A 19,781-nucleotide genomic window follows, 5' to 3' on the forward strand; every position below is an offset into this window, starting at 1 on the left:
TAAATAAATAGCAGAAATAAAAACCTGTGAAGATCCAAAGAGAAACAGACCTACCCGTGCTGTTGGCTCCTGTCTTTAAGTATCTCCACATGTTTATTTATGCAGCCAAGATGACTTGTTCTACTCTGATCCTACCTTCAGTGTAAAACCCCTTTGACTTGACATCCGTCACCGACTCTGTTAATAATATGTCACATAGCATGCTACATAGGCCTCTTTTTGATATTTCTTTTTTAATTTTTATTTCAAATATTTTAAGGGCATGTGTGAGGCTAATCACCGTAAGATGACCTGTATCAGGCATTGGAATCAGTATATTCCTTATCATACATGCGCACGCACACACACACACACACACACACACACACACACACACACACACATGCACACTGCTTTAAAAACACAATTTAAATACACAACTCATAATCAATACAGCAAATGATCCCGCGGGCGTGGTACTGAAGAGCAGGTCCACCCAGGGTTGATTGGTAGGCACTGGGGCTTGGTTCTTCTTTGGGGCGCTCGTTGGAGTTCAAAGCAGCCCCTGCAGTCCGTTCTGCGTGTCTCTCAGAGCTCGTCCTTGCCCCCCGTCACCGGGCCCCTCCCCCTACTCCTCTCCTTGGGTGTCTGGCTCCGCCCACTGCGGCCTGAGGTTCCCTTTGACTCCGCCTCCTCCGTAGCCTTCCCCACGGTCTGGCCGTCGGCGGCCCACAGGGCCTCCGCCTCCTCCCGCTCCTGGAAGAACCAGGTGAAGAGCTGGGTGTTTATATCGAATGAGACTACAACACAACTCCATACAGACACACCATTTAAGATCAAACTAAAACATACAAAGTGAAAAGGCCAAGAACTGAATCTATAATATAAATTATCATTTATATATATATAGAGTATGGCTCTATATTATTTTACCGTGAATACTATTACACCATATATGATTTGCATTACACCTTGTCACCATGCCACCCACCAGGTGAATGCAAATGAGCAGTTTCACAATTCATTGGAAGAGGATAAAGATTGTTTCCGCTGAACTGTGTGTGTGTGTGTGTGTGTGTGTGTGAGTCTCTCTCTCTCTCTCTCTCTCTCTCTCTCTCTCTCTCTCACCACATCTCTATGGAGCTTCTCCTTGGTGAACCAGAGGGCCAGGGCGCACCTCCTCCCGGCAGTCACCGCCGTCACGCCATGGGGGTTCACAGGGCCGGAGGAGAAGCCCACTAGCCGACCACATCCGGGCCTCACCCGGGCCTGCACAGTAGGGGGGGGGGGGGGATCACTTGGGGGATCACTGGTAGAGATCACTTATCTAATGAAGTCCTTTAAATGTGTGTGTTTGCCATTCATTGCAACAGCAAGATGCAACCATACATGATACATACATACATACATACATACATACATTGGGGTGATGTTCAGTGCCAGTATAGTATAGTGTATATTAATATCAATACTAAGTATTCACAATTTATTTGAAAGGTTATTTAAAAAATAAACTTGACCTGACCTTCACTGTCTTGACATCCCGGGTTGTGAAGAAGAGGTCTCCGCCATCAAAGTTGTCATTCAGGTAAAGGACCGCACTGTGAAAGCAGCAGGCTTTAACGTCAGGAAGTACAGTACAGCGATGCCATGCTATGCTATGCTATGCCAGTTCAACAGCAGGCGATATGAAAGAAAAAAGTAATTTGAAAAATGCTGCAAATTAAGAAGATTACGTGTGTTATGCCTCACCAAATGGAAGGGACATATGCAAAGCCAGCAGGTAAACTATTGTCCTACATGAAGGCTTTAATGCTGGGTCATGTGTGGGTGTAGCTGAGTAGAGGCAGTGGGTGTACCTGAGGTCTCTGTGTTATAGAGGCAGTGGGTGTACCTGAGGTCTCTGTGTTATAGAGGCAGTGGGTGTACCTGAGGTCTCTGTGTTATAGAGGCAGTGGGTGTACCTGAGGTCTCTGTGAGTGAAGGCCGGGGCCTCCCTCCAGCAGTGTCCCGTCTCCGGCTCCAGCAGACAGTTGTCTACGTGCACGGGGTGAGACAGGTCCAGACGGCCCTCCTGATCTCCTGGGGAACAAACAGATTCATGCACATGAGTCATGATGTCAAGGGTCATGCTGATAGAACAGAATGTGGTTTCATTTACTTTTAGGTACAGGTATACTGCAAACCTACATTATGATGCATTTTAAAACAACTATCCCTGCATTGCATTGCACTTCTAGTACTGCTATAACTGTTGTTCTACTGCTACTACATATCAAGCTATTATTATAAGTTATAATATAATAATAGTCATCGTCATAATTATAATCATCATAAACATAATAATACCGGTGGAGTCCTCCAGAGGCGCTATACCTGTGATCGCAGTACGGCAGACCAGGTGTGTGAAGGAGAAGAAGAGTCCAGGCGGGCTCCTGAAGTAGGAATCCAGCAGAGTCCTCACCCTCTCACCCAGCTCATGTAGCAGCCTGGCATCAGACTGGTTCACCATGCCATCCTGGGCCAACTGGGAGGGACACAAAGACATAAAACATGTTTGAAATGTTCTAATGTTACCTTTTATTGATATTTGGACTATATTTCGTCTTTTATATCGCGTGTCTTTGAGTACTGTCTTTGAGTACTCATAAAGGCGCTATCTAAACCTCTCAGAGCTATTTGAGAAACATAAGAGACAGATTCATAGCCAGAGTGAGACACAGCGAGACAGAGAGGGAGAGAGGGACAGAGACAGAGAGAGAGAGAGAGAGAGAGAGAGAGCCCTTCTTCATGGAGCGGTTGTTAAAGGTGACATATTACACCATCAGGTGTGAGTTTGATTAGCCGTCACAAGTCGCTTTGAAAATCTGCCTCTTCTGACATCACAAGTGAGCGTGTCCACCTAGATGTGGGCTGGATAGATCAGTCTACCAGCCTACTCAGTGGACTGTGGGAAACGTTGCTCATCTATCCGTCATACATCTAGGTGGACACGCCCACTTGTGATGTCAGAAGAGGAAGATTGTAGCGGCTAATCACACTCACACCTGGTGGTACAATATGTCACCTTTAAGTAAAAAGACCCCATTTAATGAACATGACATAATCTAGAGTAGCTGTTGGTTGATCTACAGTGATGAGGCACCAAACATTGCACTAACATGGGCCATTGTGCTAAAGGGAAGTGGTGCTCTGTTTATTGCCAGTGGTGTTGTCCTGGGGTCACCATGGCCCTGGCCGCCACTGGTCGAACATTGGTGTTAAAACCACCATAGCAGTGTCAAGCCCCCTGCCCTCTCACCAACCTTCGCAGCCTTCAGCACCGTGAGTCCCTCAAACTTCTCATGGGGTGTGTGTGGAGACCGTCGCCCCCGGTAACCATCCCCTGCCGACGCCGCAGCCTGGGCAACACAGAAAAGCAAGACCAAAAAGCGGTATGGCTCAATCGTTTCCGTATTAAATGATTCAGGCTTGGTGATCCGATCTGATGATGTGACGTGACGTGACGTGACGGGGGGGCGTACCGTGGCCAGCTGCAGGAGTGTGTCACACTCTTTGCTGGTCATGACGCCGTCTAGTACCACGCGGTTGGTGCCGTTCATAGCCACGTCGTCCATCGTGATGGTGACTCCCACCTGGGGCACCGGCCCACCTGAAGGGACAGGCGGAGCAACGCAAGAGCACACTCTGTGGGTTCTGGTGCTGCACTGTAACATCAGCAATGGGAACTGACGATACCTGTGAGTTACACCAAGGCTTGATTCCTACTGTATGGAAAGTGGACAGATTTTACACATTTAAAGAGTACTGTATTTATGCTGTATTTTATATAATTATTCATACTTTTACTATACATATTAGCATAATCTGAAGAGTCTTCCATACCAGCATTTCACTGCGCACATGTAAGCAGGCCTGTGACAAATCAAGTTTTTGAATTGAACTAATTAAAAAGAGTGTATAGACAATGTGTGTTACCTGCATAAAATCCACTGTCATCCATCTCTTCCTCCTTTTCCTCTTCTTTAACTTTCTTGTTCAGCATTTCTTTCTCGGCTCTGTGAAGAGAACAATGAAGAACATGCACATGTTTTTTTGGGGGACACTGATGAATGGTCCTGTGGCCGTATTGGATGGACCTATGGACTGCTCACCTCCAGGACTCCCTCAGAGACTCTGGTATCACGTCCTCTGGCGTCCACAGATCCTACGGGAAAGCCGAATATTAAGGAGTTTTTAATATTATATTTAATACAAGACGTATTACTGGATTATAATTTTTTTTACAGTGGTTCCGTCGTGAAGGCTCGAGAATGTGTTTCAATAATGCTTACCGGATCAATGAAATCATACCCAAGGTTCTCCTTTCCAAAATAGAGGAGCTTCTTCTCCTGTAGTGAGCGATTCACGTAGCTCGCTATCTCCTGTGCAGTGGGCCAATGAAGATGTCATATAGAGACACAGAGAAAGAGACACTGAGATGATATTCAATATATGGTGTTTTTTTCATTTGAATGGGTGGACACCTGTACTTGCTGTTAGGCATTATTAACTGAACAGTGAATATTCGCTTCAATTTTAAATACTGGACAAGGAGAATGGCATGAAAGGTAGGCTATATATGGCTTGGTCGCATCTACTAGAATTAAATTGAATATATTATCCCCGGTATAGCTGTAAATATTTAGAATAATTAAGATCCACAACATTACAGCTACGTAAACATAGGACTACCTGGGCAGGCTGTTTGTGCTTGTCTTGTGACTCTTTGTCTTCCCCAAGTGTTTCATAGTAGAACTGCAGGTTACCCAGGGAATCGGTGTCAGATGGGTAGAAGAGGAGAAGAGAACGAAGAGTCTGTATGGCGCCACCAAGATCACCAGCTGCGGATATTGAAATGATTACAATGGAAAATTTATTCGTTTTTTTTGTGACACAATAGCATAACTTTTTATTAAATCCTGTATAAAAAAACGCTGAACCTTGACCTTTGAACTGTGCGATGTGCTGATGCTCTAGTTGCGTGGGCAGGAAGTCCTCTTGAGCAGAGATCCTCCCTGGTCGCGTGGCCACCTGCGTCACGCACGACTGATGACAGGAGAGCAGCGATAGGGAGAGAACTAGGACACACAGAGGGAACAACAACAGCATTACTTCACTACTAATGTGTGAGAAAATATATTGATTTGATTGTTTGTAGTGAAAATGTCCTGCTTTGTATCAGAGTTTGACATCTGACATTGTCAATTCCCTCCACACATTATAACTTTTTGTGACCCTTTATAGAATATGCATCAATGTCTTAATCTATTGCAATGACCCGAGATGGACAAATTATAATTTGCTGTGCACTATTTTCCTTAATACTCTGAAGTCTTACTGGCAACTCTTATGCTGTAATTAGAAATCTACTAATGCTTTTCTAGAATCAGACACCTTTCAATCAACCACAACAATGTGATATTTCTCCATCTTGAACCACTGGAGGAAAACATTATATTGTTGTTGTTGTTGTTTTACCTGCGGCCTTCTCAAACACCCCGTCTACTCCGTCCACTCCTCTGTCCTCTGGCAAGCTCTGAGGGGACATCTGACAATGGACCCTGCAGTCCTCTGTCTGCCTCAGGGTTTCGTTCACACTTTCCCGCCACTTCCTGGCTGCCAGCGGCCAATCAGATGAGGCCTCGGAGAGCAGCGCCGAATCGTACAGAGCCTTCAGTTTGTCATAATGAAAGGGAGAGAATGTGTTCACAAGTAGAAAGTCTTCACAAGTTGATCAAAAAAGCTGAAGGAAGAAAATAATTTGGAAAGCAAGGATTATAAACAGGCTCATAAGAGGAAGCCTTCCATTTATGTAAATACTAGTGACACTAGTGACACGCTCTTTATGGTCCCACGTTCACGCAATGCAAGGACCACGCAGACGCCTAGATGTAGTCGTGAACGTTTATGGTCCTGTGTCGGGTTTTAGTGAGCGGACCAATCACACCCTAGCGGCTGCGTCGCCTCGACGGAAGGTTACAATTTTTGGGAGGCGCACGTGAGGCCCTTGTGGTGGACGCAAGGACGTAAGGGGTCCATAACCCCCTTGCATTGCGTGAACGTGGGACCATAAAGAGCCCTTTAGTCCCAGAATATGATCAATTAGTGAATTTGTAAAACCCAGTTGATTTGGTTTATATGCCAGGATAACTGAAGGAAACTTCAGTTTGGAAACAGGGAGGAATGTCGCCCCTTTAGGCCATGGATTGCTGAGTCATGCCTGGGATATGTAAGTGTACTCTGATTGGCCTCGAAGGCAGAGGACTTCTCTCTCACCCAGTGCATCTCCCTGTGCTGTTCTCGGTCCTGAAACGCGGCCTCGGTCACCCCCTTCATCCTCCTGTACTTCTCAATGTTGTTCCTCATCTCCAAGTGACTCGGGTTGACCACGAAGAACGTGTGCGCCGCACTAGCCGCCTTCTGCAGCTTCTCCAACTGCAGAGGAGAGCGTTTGTATTGATTTACCTCAGCACTGAGGTGTGGAGATCGAGAAATGAATAATGTAAGATCTTGTATTGCAGTCTGAAGGATAAGTGCTAGACATTCACCCACTCACAATCAATACAGCCCATTTCCAAAACCTTAGTTTTAGTAGTTGAAATCAGTGTAGAGTGTTAAAAAGTAAAAGCCTTTGAATAAGGCAATAATAAAAGTGTATGACAATGGTGTATATAACCTGAAGAGTGGCTTACTTTGTAATAGATGACTTGCAGGAAGTTGTAGGGGTTGCGCGTGTTGAACTCGTAGTCTATATCCACGGAGACAGGGAGCAATCCGGCAGGACTCACCGACCGTCCCACGCAGAACCTCACACACTCTGCTCTCCGTTGCACCCATTCCAGAGTCCGGAGGTCCCACACACTCCCACCTTCCGAGTCTGGCAAAACAAAGAGGTTAGGCTGGATGAATAGCATTGCATCAATAATAAAGATATTGAAGTGAGGGAATTCTTGAGATTCTTGATAACGCGCGCGCGCACACACACACACACACACACACACACACACACACACACGCACACACACACACACACACACGAGCGATGCTTTTTGTACTGTTGCTATAAATAATAAATATATGTTATACCCAATTTACCAAGTATGTCTGTCCCAGCAGCGAAACAGTCCTCATGACATTTCCTGCGAAGACGTCGCATCGCCTCCTTGTTAGCGATGGACTTCTCGAGCAACTCTGCAGCCTTGTCCCAATCTTCTTTAAAATACGCACGCACTCCCGAGTAGTATAACAAATCATACGGCAGTAACGGTCCCATGGAAGATGTAAAACTACTGCCAGATGCGGTCAAGATTAAAGTACATGATGACAATATAATGCTTTGCAACGCCACGTATACAGCGAAATGGTTTGCGTCCAGCGCCATGGTCCCAAGAAAATGTGGAAGAGTCGAGTAATAAAGGAGGGACTCCAGAAATCTCGGGCTTACACAAAGTTTACTACCGTTAGAAATCTGCATAAGGCTAAGGACATGATCTCCATAATGACTGTCTGCCCATCTTATTCGAAGCACAGGAGAATTCCTCCTCTCCAATTTAATTTCATGAATTCGAAATGAATAATAATACGGAGGACTAGACCGTAGTCATGTCTGTTTATAGATTCTTTACCGTAAATCAGCCAGTGTTACACAAACATTACAAACGGGAATTTGCTTCAGAGGTCCTCATAATAAAACCGCAAAATAAAAAAAGACACATTTATTGAACGGAGAAGGTGCTTATTTATTGATGAAGACTATTCGATTTGGCCGTGGAGCATCCTGGTCATGGCCAACTGGAGAGAGTGAGTGCAATATCATGGTGGTCGACTATTCCACACTTTACGGTTTGGAAGTGGAGCGTCGCGCGTGGTGCAGCTGACGGCCTTGCGTCGACAACACAAGGCGAGCATCACAGTGATTCATTCAGCCGGGCGGAGAGGGGCAGCTGCTTCAAGCGACGGGAGCTTTTTCCGAGCCGAGGAATTAAAAACGGGAGTCAAGACTCAGTCGAGATAAAATCCCACTGAAAGACAGCACTAGCTCAAGGGCCATGGCGGACGTTGGAGAGGTTCTGATGTCAGTTTTGTCCACAATCCGGGTCCCCAGGCCCGGGGACCGTGTCCACAAAGACGAATGCGCCTTGTCATTTTCGTCGCCGGTGAGCCCTGAGCAGCTTTCAAGCCTTCGCGGTTGCCGTAACACAGAGTTACACCACTTCAAACCTAACATTAATCTGTCTTCATCCTATAAAGTGTTCAGCAGCGTTATCTCGCTGTGAATATGTACCTTCCAACTGACGAATTCAACCCAGAAGCTAGCTAAGCTAGGCTAATAGCTGAACTAGCCTGTCAGCTAGGAGCAGCCAGACAGTTTAGCCGCAAGAGGCTAGCGGGCTAGCCGAGCGATTGTTGTGCTAGCCCCTCACCTGTCACATCGCTAAGCTAGGCTACACCGAAACAACATGTACACTTCCGCAGTTGGCTCTGCACACAATCCGTTTGCATGTTCAAATGTAACATGTTAACAGCAGTCTACTACTCTATCTACTCAGTCAGAACATAATTAAACTGTATGTGTAACGTTACTTATTATCGTTTGTTTATTTACTCTCACTTTCTCTTGCGATGACACTGGCAATCATTGGCAAGTAAATGACTTTTTCTTGAATTCCAGGAGAGCGAGGGGGGTCTGTATGTTTGCATGAACAGCTTCCTCGGCTTTGGCAGTCAGTATGTGGACCGGCACCATGCTCGGACTGGTCAGCGGGCTTACCTGCACTTCACCCGCACCCGTAAAGCTCAGGTGACCATAAAAAATGTAATGAATGTAAATCTTACATGATGGTTTTTCGGTTTATTTATATTTTGTGTGATATAGTGTGATGTCTTACAGAAGGAGGATGATAATAACTCTAGCTCTGGGGACCCTCCTAAGAAGAAACCCACAAGACTGGCCATAGGTGAGAGCCTTCCCATAGACACAGATATGTACCCCTATATGGATGGACACCCCCTAATGCTGCCTTCTGGTCTCTGATGCGTGTCCCAGGGATCGAAGGAGGTTTCGATGTGGAACAGGATCAGTATGAAGAGGATGTTAAGGTTGTCATCTTCCCGGACAGACAGCAAGTGACCTCAGAGGACCTTGCCACCATGCCTGATGTTGTTAAAGAACGGGTGAGATAACCCACACCAACAGTCCTGATCTCACTTTTTAAAGGTCAAATATAATTTATGCAGCATGTATAACAGACAAAGAACCTATTTTTAAACTCAAAGGTATAACTAAGTCAAGCTATTATTGAGTTTGTTCTCTGAAAATAGCTTCACCCCATACACATACACAAAAACATAATCTATATCTAATGATGATGAGTTCTCGGTAGGTTGCCACTGAACCAAGCATTAACATTATCATTATTATCATCTTATTAGCGTTCAGTTACGGTCTCTGAGATGAGGATGGGCAAGCTGCCCATAGAAAGACAACATGGACTGTGAGAGAACTTACTTTGCAGCCTTGGTAAAATTAGCAGAGGCAGGTTTAAGTTATCGAAAGGTTGCAGAGAGCTCAGCTAGCCCTCTTTGCAAAGCATTGATAAAATCAAACAGTGTGATAATTTGATCAATGGACACCCATCTTTCGCAGACATCGGCTGTATAAAGAGTCCAAGATCAATACTTTGACTCCTCGAAACTTTCAACTGAGCCCAACACTCATCCACGCAAATGTCACTTTGTTTAGCAAATGTCTGGTGTATCTTCGGTCAAACAAGGGCAGTTTTTATTCTTGCGTATTTCCCTCTGCTTTAACAAATGCAGTCGAAGAGTCTCGCTCTCTGCATACATCTTGATTTTACTGGCTTATAGAGTGGCTTATAGAGTGCACATTCTTACTTGTGTAATATATTGTATTATATTTGATGAAAGTGAAAAGATGAAATTGTGATTCAGTCCTTTGGGAGTTTATTGGATGTATCAAATGGAAAGGCTTGCCATTGCAGGGTTTATATGATTGGATGAATAAACATGATCATATTTTTGGTTGTAAATCAAGCTGACCTGGTTCCCAAAGTTGTTGTCGCAGAATGCATGTTGAGGATGAGGATGTTGTGCATATTGTATTTGGCTATAAAAGAACCAAGGAGCAGAATGTTTATATTTTTGCATAAAGAAATGTGTGAATAATGACTATGAAAAATGTGTTGTTGTTTTTTTGTGGTAAAAAATTGTTATTATTGTAGCTGAATGTGGTGTGATTGTTTATATCTACATTTTGTTTTGTAGGTGTCTCTATCCATGGCGGGTTTCATGTCTGCAGACTCAGTGTCTCATGCCTTGCAAGTCCAGCAGTGGGATGGGGAGCTTCGACAGGAGTCCAGACATGCCGTTGACCTCAAACAACTCGACAACGGACTCAAAATCCCACCAAGGTGAAGATCAGTGTCACAGTTCACTCATTAATGTTGTTATTGAGTTATCCTCCGAACATTTCTAAATCCAATTTGTAAATACTAGTGCAGTTCAAAACCGTTCCAAACATCTGTGTTTGGAACGGGTCTGTATCTCTTTCAGAACCGCTCATCCAAACACAGTCAACACTGCGCTTCGTTGAGTCTTATGGTGTAATCATCCACCTGTGTCGGATGAAAAAATAAATAAATAGCCTTAGGAGAGTCCTAGGAAGAAGGGGGCAGATTATTTTTTTAGTACAGTCATTGTGAAGGAGCTTTATAAGGTGTGATGTTGTATATGAAATGCTTCACACACTGTATTGTTATATTATAACTGTCCGATAAGCCGGTTTTCCTGCATTTTGACGTCGAAGAGTACACTGAAAGGCACTTCGACATCACAGAAAGATCGGTCGGAAGAGAGTGGAATGCTAAAACATAGGATTTTACTCCTGTTTTAGTGATACTGTTGTTTTGTTAAAAGTCTAGAGTATGTAGCGTTGACAGCATAGATTGTTTATGCCGGTTGGGCCCTTTGCCAATATAGCCTTGCCGGCATAGTTTGATGTTCTTGAAGACAAGCAAGAGTCCCCCCCTCTGCTGCACAGACGGCGCTGGTAGATTGTTTTGTATTAATGCATTATGTATTAATATTGTACGTGTCGCGTATCCAAAGAAGTCAACATTGCACTTTCTCTTGTCCCCAGCAATACACACGCCGACTGTGAAGCAGATCAGACTTTTCTAGAGATATGCGAAGGACATGCATAGAAATGACTTCTTTTTATAGATATATAATTACTCATCATATGTAACCAAACCTATAACTAATGTGTAATGTTTCTATTTGATAAGATTTTAGATTTGTACTGACATTTTTCTAGTATTGTGATTAATGAATTAGTGAGGGTCTGTCTCCCTTCCTGAACGAGTTCCTTTATGCTCTCCCCTAGTGGCTGGCGGTGTGAGGTGTGTGACCTGCAGGAGAACCTGTGGATGAACCTGACCGACGGCAAGGTGTTCTGTGGCCGCAGGTACTTTGACGGCACCGGGGGCAACAACCACGCTTTGCTTCACTTCCAACAGACTGGCTTCCCTCTCGCGGTTAAGCTGGGAACCATCACCCCTGATGGAGCAGGTAGGAGCCTAAGAAGTGGATCTAAAAACGGTTTTAATAATATGTTGTGTGAGCCAGGACCGCATCCTTTGGACTCGTCGTTATACTGGTTAACGGTGCCCAGCAGTAGGGTAGCAGGATTTTAAAGTGAGAGTGCTTATCCTGTGTAGTCCCTAATGAGGCTAACTGTGGTCTAATGGACGACCATTGTGAGAAAAGGCATTAAGAAGCTCTGTGGCTCTGAGTGTTAACGGCCAACCCTGTGCCCTTGTTTAATTCAGATGTGTATTCCTATGATGAAGACGACATGGTGCTCAACCCAAAGCTTCCAGAGCATCTGTCACATTTTGGCATCGACATGATGACTATGCAGAAGGTAATGTGTCTCCCACAATTATAGTGTGTGTGTGTGTGTGTGTGTGTGTGTGTGTGTGTGTGTGTGTGTGTGTGTGTGTGTGTGTGTGTGTGTGTGTGTGTGTGTGTGTGTGTGTGTGTGTGTGTGTGTCTGACCCTTCAGAGAGCTCCCAGCAGCTGAAGAGATGGTAAACCAGGAGCGGTGAAGAAATGTGTACCTCACAAATCAATATTTAAAGGGGACATCTTATACCACCAGGTGTGAGTGTGAATAACCATTACAAGCCGTTTTGAAAATGTGCCGCTTCTGACACCATTGGTGGGTGTGTCAACCTAGAGGGCTAGGCTAATCACACTCACACCGGTTGGTATAATATGTCTCCTTTAAGGCTAGTCCTCCAGGCGACTCTACTTATTCTTATTGCGACTCCAGCTGTTAAGTTTTAATAATGTGCATAACTGCTGTTATGCTCTATCTGGTTCTTTATGCTGAATTATCTTTGTTGTCACTTGCACGAGCACGATCATATTCCTGTTTTTATATCGGTTTGTTTACTTACTCACTGCTGCCATCACTCTTTCATTTTATTGCTTTTAATATGGTGTCCAATAATAATGAACTTTATCCATACAGTGCGATTCAAAAGATTATATGTTGCGTTTCAGAGAACAATGTTACCATGATATAATTCATAAACTGCAAAAAAAAGAAAGGCGCAGGATTATCTTGATTAAAGGCTGACAAAAAAAAGAAACTAGACAAAACCAAACTCATCAAACAGAGTTATATATAGCCAAACAATTGGATCCTTTTAATTGGCCACTTGAATGCAGATAAGAGAGAATGTGATTCTCTCTTATCTGCATTCAAGTGACACCGCCCCCACCCCCCCCCCCCCCCCCTGCTGCTGCCACCACCCAGACGGAGCACACCATGACAGAGCTGGAGATCGCAGTCAACCAGCGGGTGGGGGAGTGGGAGGTGATCCAGGAGTCCGGCACCACCCTGCGGCCGCTGTCCGGCTCTGGGCTGACCGGCATGAAGAACCTGGGCAACAGCTGCTACCTCAACTCCGTCATGCAAGTGCTCTTCACCGTGCCAGACTTCCAGACCAAGTGAGTACCCCTCCACGCTGCCCCCCCCCCCCCCCCCCCCCCTACTCAGCGTTGAGGCAAGGTGTGTGTAACAGTAGGGTAGTGATATGGCGGAATTATTATCAAGATGATGGTGAATAATCATGGGGGGGTCATGTGGAGACTTTACATTATGGTCTAATTCTCTTATTTAGGGTCATTAGAGTATATTACAGGATATTAAAATAAACAAAATCAATATACCTTATTATCATAATATATCATAAACAACCAAACTATATATATATATATATATTACATCAAGATTATTATAATTCATTGTCAATGAAAGGACACTCAAAACCCATATACAGTAATATTATTACTCAAAGGAGCTAGTTAAGTCCTTGTACCTGTGCCTACCAGGTATGTGTCCAACATCCAGAAGATCTTTGACGAGGCCCCGAGCGATCCCACCCAGGACTTCAAAACCCAAGTGTGAGTAATTGCCATCAAGCTCCTTGTCCTTCCATTGGAGCTGGTCTGAGCACTTTAAGAAACGGTTGGTATCTTCACGTATACAGTGGTTGGTGCTTGAATGCAACACACACCGACGGATCCTCAGTCACTGATCAGCCATTTAGGTTAATTATGCTATACATTCTCTTTTTTTCATTACTTTTAATTTCCCCACAGGGCAATTAGTCGTCAAGTGTAAGCACAACAGCACACTTAAAACAAACACAAACACTGCAAACAGCCAGTTAACTTAGAAGATGGAGTTAATGTTCGGTGGCTGACAGCCACCCTAATAGAATCTCATTCATCCAGAAGCCAATTATGTTGTTTTAAATGAAACTCACCTATGCCCTTGTGAGTTTCCATCTCACTGCGCACTGCTACACTTGATTATACCAAGCTTACCCAGTACCTTCTGTCTCTCCATGCTGCAGAGCCAAGCTTGGCTACGGCCTTCTGTCAGGAGACTACTCCAAACCAGCACCGGACCCCGGGGACGACAACGGCACAGCTGAGCCCAGAGTAGGACCCGACGCCATTACTCCACTCTCACTGTGTTGGGCTGAATGGCTGTGTTGTGATGCGGGTATAAAGGGATGTGACAGCGGGTGCAGCGTACCCGTGTTACATTAAGGTTGATGCTTGTGTTCCTTCCAGGGGGACCAGGTGGGCATCGCTCCGCGCATGTTCAAAGCCCTGATCGGACGGGGCCACGCCGAGTTCTCCACCAATCGGCAGCAGGATGCCCAGGAGTTTTTATTGCACTTCATAAACATGGTGGAGGTGAGTTTGTGCCCCCTCCCCCCTAGCGTGCTGTTTTTGCACCTTAGACTCTATCTGTAACATCTGCTCCCATTTTGTGATATTTTTCTATTAGTTTGTACTGCTGTCTTTGTAGTGCTTTGTTGTGTTATACAATATACTCTTGTGTTCTGGTTTACTGCTGCTGGTCTCGCCCCAGTGGCTCTTGTAAAAGAGGTACGATTTAAAAACGATAAATTTCTCTCACAGAGGAACTGCCGCTCGGGGGCCAACCCGTCTGAGGCCTTCAGGTTCCTGGTAGAGGAGAGGATCGTGTGTCAACAGTCCCACAAAGCCAAGTACACCCAGAGGGTGGACTATATCCTGCAGCTGCCTGTGCCCATGGACCAGGCCACCAACACGGGTAAGGCGGGACCGTAACACGAGACTGACCTGAGGATCTAGACAAAGAATGTGGTGCTGCTGCATTTTTCAGACTCAGAGATCACTTTGATTCTTTTACTTTTCACCACAACCAAGGAATGGACATGTGCCATCATCTGTAATGCGGCATAATTCAGTGTTGTGCCTCGGCAGCTGTCTCATGCGCTGCTGCATTACATCTGTTGGACTGGTAGATCCCAGAATCATCAACCAGTGCCAAGAGACATTTTGAGAGAGCACTGAACTAGATAGAGGACAGCATCGTACCACAGGGAACAAGCATGTTTTGTCTGTGACGCAGATTGTTGTATAGCATATTGTTGTCAAAGAGATCTGCAACAGGGGAATTTCTATTGAGTACTAAGTGACCAATGGTTCTGCATGTTTGCTCTGACCTTTTGTGGTTTAAAAAAAAAAAAAAAAATCTATCTGGCTGTCAACACTAACAGATACTTTATCATTCTTCAAAGGTTATTTTTTTATTTTCGTTTACACGCTTTTGGTTTGACCTTCAATTCCACATTGCCACTCCCAGCCGGAATGTCCTCCCTGATGACCGCTCCTTCTCCCCCTTCCCCCCCCCTCTCTCCGTGGCCCACAGAGGAGCTGCAGGAGGCTGAGCGCCGGCGCGAGGAGGCGGACTCCGGCCCGGCCCCGCCCGTCAGGGCCCAGATCCCCTTCAGTGCCTGCATGGCCGCGCTCAACGAGCCGGAGGTCCTCAGTGACTTCTGGAGCTCCGCCGTGCAGGCCAAGACCACCGCCACCAAGTAGGGCTTCATCACAGAGCCCTGAGTCTTAGATCGGTCCCTGTTTTTAACGTCTATATATATATATCTATATATATAGATATATATATCTGCTCTCATGAGGTTGGTGTTCACGCACGTCCTTGTTTGACAGAACAACCCGCTTCGCCTCCTTTCCGGACCACCTCGTCATCCAGATCAAGAAGTTCACTTTCGGTCTCGATTGGGTCCCAAAGAAACTGGGTGAGCCAAAGTTAAGCCATTAGTTAAGATTCTGTTGACTTGTGACCTGAGATTTGTGACTACTGTAACCACTGATGCATTTGATACATTTGTATCCATCAAAGATTTATTTCAATAAAGTTAATGGGGTTCATTAATTAAGGGATAATGTATAGAACGCTGGTCATTATAGGGAAAATAAGCCCCGACAGGGCGAACCGGACCCCGACGCGAAGCTGAGGGGTCAGCTTTGCCCTGAAGGGGCTTATTTTCGATAATGACCAGCCCGCTTATTACACGGCTACTTGCCAAAACAAAAAAATAACTTCACACAGTGTGTCTTTTTACAATTAATTTGCTACCATTTGTAGTGTTGAGCAGCAGAGAAATAGTCCGCCAAAGACGTTGACGTCGCTTAGCAACCGAATACGCTGGGGATGATAAGTTACCGGACTACTTGCGGAGTGATACGAGAGACGTGAATCAGAGGCAAAAAAAAATCGGAGAAGAGCCGTGTTGTAAATGTACATAGTAGAGAAAAAGCCTGCGGAGTGGGCTCCGTCGGCCATCGATTCTGAAGCTGTGCGTTCCGTCTGCTCATCCAATCAGACGTGAGCATTGATGTCCCTGACACGCTGGACCTGGGCGACCTGCGTGCCACCGGCCAGCAGCCAGGGGAGGAGCTTCTGCCGGAAACGGCCCCGCCCCCACTCATGACCCCAGACGTGGAGGTCAAAGGTATCCTGGGTTCCTACGGCAACGAGGAGGACGACTCTCTCTACTCCCCACTGCTGTGTCAGTCTGTCTGTCTTTTCTGCCCTTTCTTCCTGCGTCTGTCCGCCCGCTGTTTGTCCCCTCGCCTTATCCTTGTTTCCAGACTTTTTTTTCCTTTGTCATCTCATATTTCAATCTTGAAATGGTTTTATTGTCTTTAGCCTTCATTTAATATTTTGTTTCCAAGTCCCTAGGATTGATTGAGTTTAATTAATATAATTTGTTCTTTTTCATTTAGTTTAATATAGTTTCATTGAAATTAATTATAATAAATTGTATTTTTTTTTACTTTTAATTAAAGCCACCATATGTTACACTCAGACACAGGGAAGTGCAGTCGGGTATGAAGGTGGTGTTGGTAGGTCTTAAGAAAGCCTTCAGTCGGTCCGCCATCAAACATCCACTAACTCCCCTGTCCTCCTCCACCCTCTTCAGCCCCCGTGCTGGACGACTCCACCGTGTCCCAGCTGTGTGAGATGGGCTTCCCTCTGGATGCCTGCAGGAAGGCGGTGTACTACACCGGCAACACTGGCATCGACGCGGCCATGAACTGGGTCATGGGCCATATGGACGACCCAGGTGGGCTTGGGAGTGCTCTGAGCCATCTCATCAGTCACCAGTCTCCGTGTGGTCGCTCACCAGACGATGTATCAATCATCGCTGTGTCTCTTGTCTGCAGACTTCTCCGCCCCGCTGGTGTTGCCTGGCTGCAGCTCCGCCCCCGGGACCACGCCCACAGAGAGCCTGTCGGAGGAGCACCTGGCCACCATCGTCTCCATGGGCTTCAGCCGGGACCAGGCCAGCAAGGCCCTCAGAGCCACGGTATGAAGACCACTGGTCCACGTCGACATGAGGGCTGCTGGGGTGCAGAGCCGTGCACAGCTGCAGAGTTAAAAGAGCAGCCCTGAAACTGCATTTTTATTTTGTATGAATAAATCAGTTTCCATATTTTATTATTTAGCAATAAAAGATGTCAGGGTTACTGAAGAGCAGCATGCACTGAAGGGAGGAGTTGTGTCCGTCAACGTAACGTGGCACCCTGTGCTCTGCAGAGTAACGTCCTGGACCGGGCCGTGGACTGGATCTTCTCCCACCTCGACGACCTGGAGTCCATGGAGGTGTCAGAAGGGGGCCGCTCAGCTGCCGAGAGCGAGGGGAGCAGGGAGCCCCCCCCGGGGCCCCGGGTCAGAGACGGATCGGGCAGTAAGTATTCCAGTACTGACAGACCAGGCGGGGAGCGCTTTGCTTTGAGAGCACAAGAGGTTATGAACAGTCACGGCAGAAAGTCAGACGACCTTTGAAAGACGGGCTATTGGAACAGGGGGCCGTGATGCTTGCTAAGGTCACTCTTCCACCCAAAGTCCCTGGGGTTGTTTGCCAGTGTGTCCATAGAAGGAATGCCAACGTCAAGACCACACACCTTTCACCTCTCCCAGATGGAAGAGACTATTATATAGAGACTATTATATTATACTATTATACTATTATACTAGTTTTGTTGATGTAAATGTTTCACTACTCGTCATGGGTATACATTCACATACTGGTTTCTGAGCGGCTCTGGTCTTCTTCTTCTTCTCCCCTCCAGAGTACGAGCTGTTTGCGTTCATCAGTCACATGGGGACGAGCACAATGTGTGGCCACTATGTCTGCCACATCAAGAAAGATCACCAGTGAGTAGCGGAGCGCCTTCATTTACATGTTCTCATTACGCGTTAGAACTAATGAATTACATCCGGGTAGAAGCCACAGTCTGCCCAGTGGACTGACGATAACCTGTTTGAACTGGTGACTGCAGGGGGCACTGTCACCTACTCGGAGGGCGATGCTACTATCTGCTATGTACAAAACGTGACCAGTGATTTACACTTTTTAATTATTGAAACCTTATTAAATTATAACTTTTAACTGTTTTGTTTTATTCATGTACTTTATTTTTTTTAATAAAAAAACGAATTTTAAGGCAATGAATGTTAAAGGTCCAATCTTTTAAAATGTCCTTTTTCATCCAGTACGTCCATAATAATGTAACGACTCTTTTATGCCTGCTGTCTCTGCAGGTGGGTCATCTTCAACGACCAGAAAGTGTGTGCCTCAGAGAAGCCGCCCAAAGACCTGGGATACCTTTACTTCTACCGCCGAGTCGCTGAGTGAGCTGAGCAGGGAGGAGAAGTGGGGGGGGGGGGGCCGCTTAAACCCACATACACACACACCCATACAGATGTGCATACAGGAAAACAAGCGGGCATAATCCAACACCCATCTCCCCCTGCTCCCTAATACCTATCAGCTCCCCTGACGTGCTGCGGAACCGACAACGTGTGGTTGTAAATACACCTATCAGACGACTTATGTGATGCACTTAAAGGCGGGGTGGGGGGAGGGTGACGGCGGGCGGCGGTGCAGGTGTCCAGGGCGACGAGGAGCTCCGTACGTCACTGAACACAACTTCACAGCACTTTTGTTTTGCATTAGGCGCTCCACTCCTTAGCACTGGTATGCGTTGTGGCCTCACTGTTGTTAACCAACGGGAGCCGTACTCCTTGTTGTCAGTGGTGATTTAACCTCCCCTCCAACGCAGCCGGGCACCCACCCCCATCCGACCACCGTGTTCCTCTTCACGTCCTGCCTCCGCCCGGAAGTGAAATACTGTTTGGCATCCACACTTGACGGGAAGTAAACGAGAAAAAGAAGATTACTGTTAAATATACAGTCCAATACCAAAATCGATGTTTAAAGTGTGGTGAGTGGGGTGATATTCGGGTGATTTTATTTTGTTATTTTGTTTCGGTTTCTTTCTTTTTGTCTTTATTTTGCAAGAAAAATCTTCCTTTGTTACTTTGTTACTTCTGCTCTGACAAATAAAGTCTTTCTGCCATTTCGTCTGAGGTGTGGATGAGTCAACCGTTATTTTAAAACCAGCCTGCAATATTCTTCTTTAACCTCAGGCCTGAATCCTTTGCACATTTATTTTTCATACAATTGAGAAGTAGTGTGTACAGTTTGGTTAGTTGCCTTTATGATCTAGTAAAAATCTGATGCTCTGAGCAGACCCACAAAGAGTATAGGGTTGCATTTTCCCAAACTGTAGCTATTTCTTTGATATATTTCACTCATATACTTCAACTGCAGTCGTCAATTTTTAAAAGGATCCTGGAAAATATCTTATCTAACTCTCACAAACACAAGCTTTGATCAGCAGTTGCAGGCAAGTTATAGCATGCATTTATGTTGCATGAAACACAACTGGATTGCTTTGTGAGGAGTAATGCAGAATTTCTTCTAGCTTTATTTCATATTGCTAGTGGCTCTAGGCCA

General features: G+C 45.6%; 2 protein-coding genes across 5 annotated transcripts; one reads left to right on the forward strand and one right to left on the reverse strand.

The window, feature by feature from the left end:
* Positions 1–291: 291 nt before the first annotated feature.
* On the reverse strand, positions 292–7,553 carry p3h3 (prolyl 3-hydroxylase 3). Its single transcript, XM_084471624.1, has 16 exons — positions 7,117–7,553; positions 6,714–6,898; positions 6,298–6,456; positions 5,500–5,692; positions 4,968–5,099; positions 4,714–4,862; positions 4,314–4,403; positions 4,134–4,186; positions 3,958–4,037; positions 3,504–3,631; positions 3,285–3,380; positions 2,356–2,506; positions 1,944–2,061; positions 1,505–1,580; positions 1,108–1,248; positions 292–735 (listed from the first exon to the last, which is right to left on the reverse strand). Exons 1-16 carry the CDS (start codon positions 7,493–7,495, stop codon positions 568–570), a joined length of 2,298 nt encoding a protein of 765 aa, XP_084327750.1. The 5' UTR covers positions 7,496–7,553; the 3' UTR covers positions 292–567.
* Positions 7,554–7,923: 370 nt separating this feature from the next.
* On the forward strand, positions 7,924–19,345 carry usp5 (ubiquitin specific peptidase 5 (isopeptidase T)). Of its 4 annotated transcripts, none has more exons than XM_084471373.1 (20): positions 7,924–8,177; positions 8,693–8,821; positions 8,897–8,978; positions 9,068–9,195; positions 10,306–10,451; positions 11,426–11,610; positions 11,871–11,965; positions 12,866–13,059; positions 13,444–13,515; positions 13,971–14,058; positions 14,194–14,319; positions 14,548–14,701; positions 15,323–15,488; positions 15,622–15,710; positions 16,299–16,484; positions 16,899–17,042; positions 17,143–17,285; positions 17,516–17,666; positions 18,052–18,136; positions 18,524–19,345. In XM_084471373.1, the coding sequence occupies exons 1-20, from the start codon at positions 8,070–8,072 to the stop codon at positions 18,615–18,617; spliced, it is 2,565 nt and encodes an 854-aa protein (XP_084327499.1). In that variant the 5' UTR covers positions 7,924–8,069; the 3' UTR covers positions 18,618–19,345. The 4 variants fall into 4 exon arrangements, with proteins under 4 accessions (XP_084327499.1, XP_084327501.1, XP_084327500.1 ...); XM_084471375.1 differs by having other exon boundaries at positions 16,299–16,427; XM_084471374.1 differs by having other exon boundaries at positions 8,912–8,978.
* Positions 19,346–19,781: the final 436 nt, after the last annotated feature.

The sequence above is a fragment of the Micromesistius poutassou genome (assembly GCF_964030765.1).
Source record: "Micromesistius poutassou genome assembly, chromosome: 8".
In the NCBI taxonomy this organism is placed as follows: domain Eukaryota; kingdom Metazoa; phylum Chordata; class Actinopteri; order Gadiformes; family Gadidae; genus Micromesistius; species Micromesistius poutassou.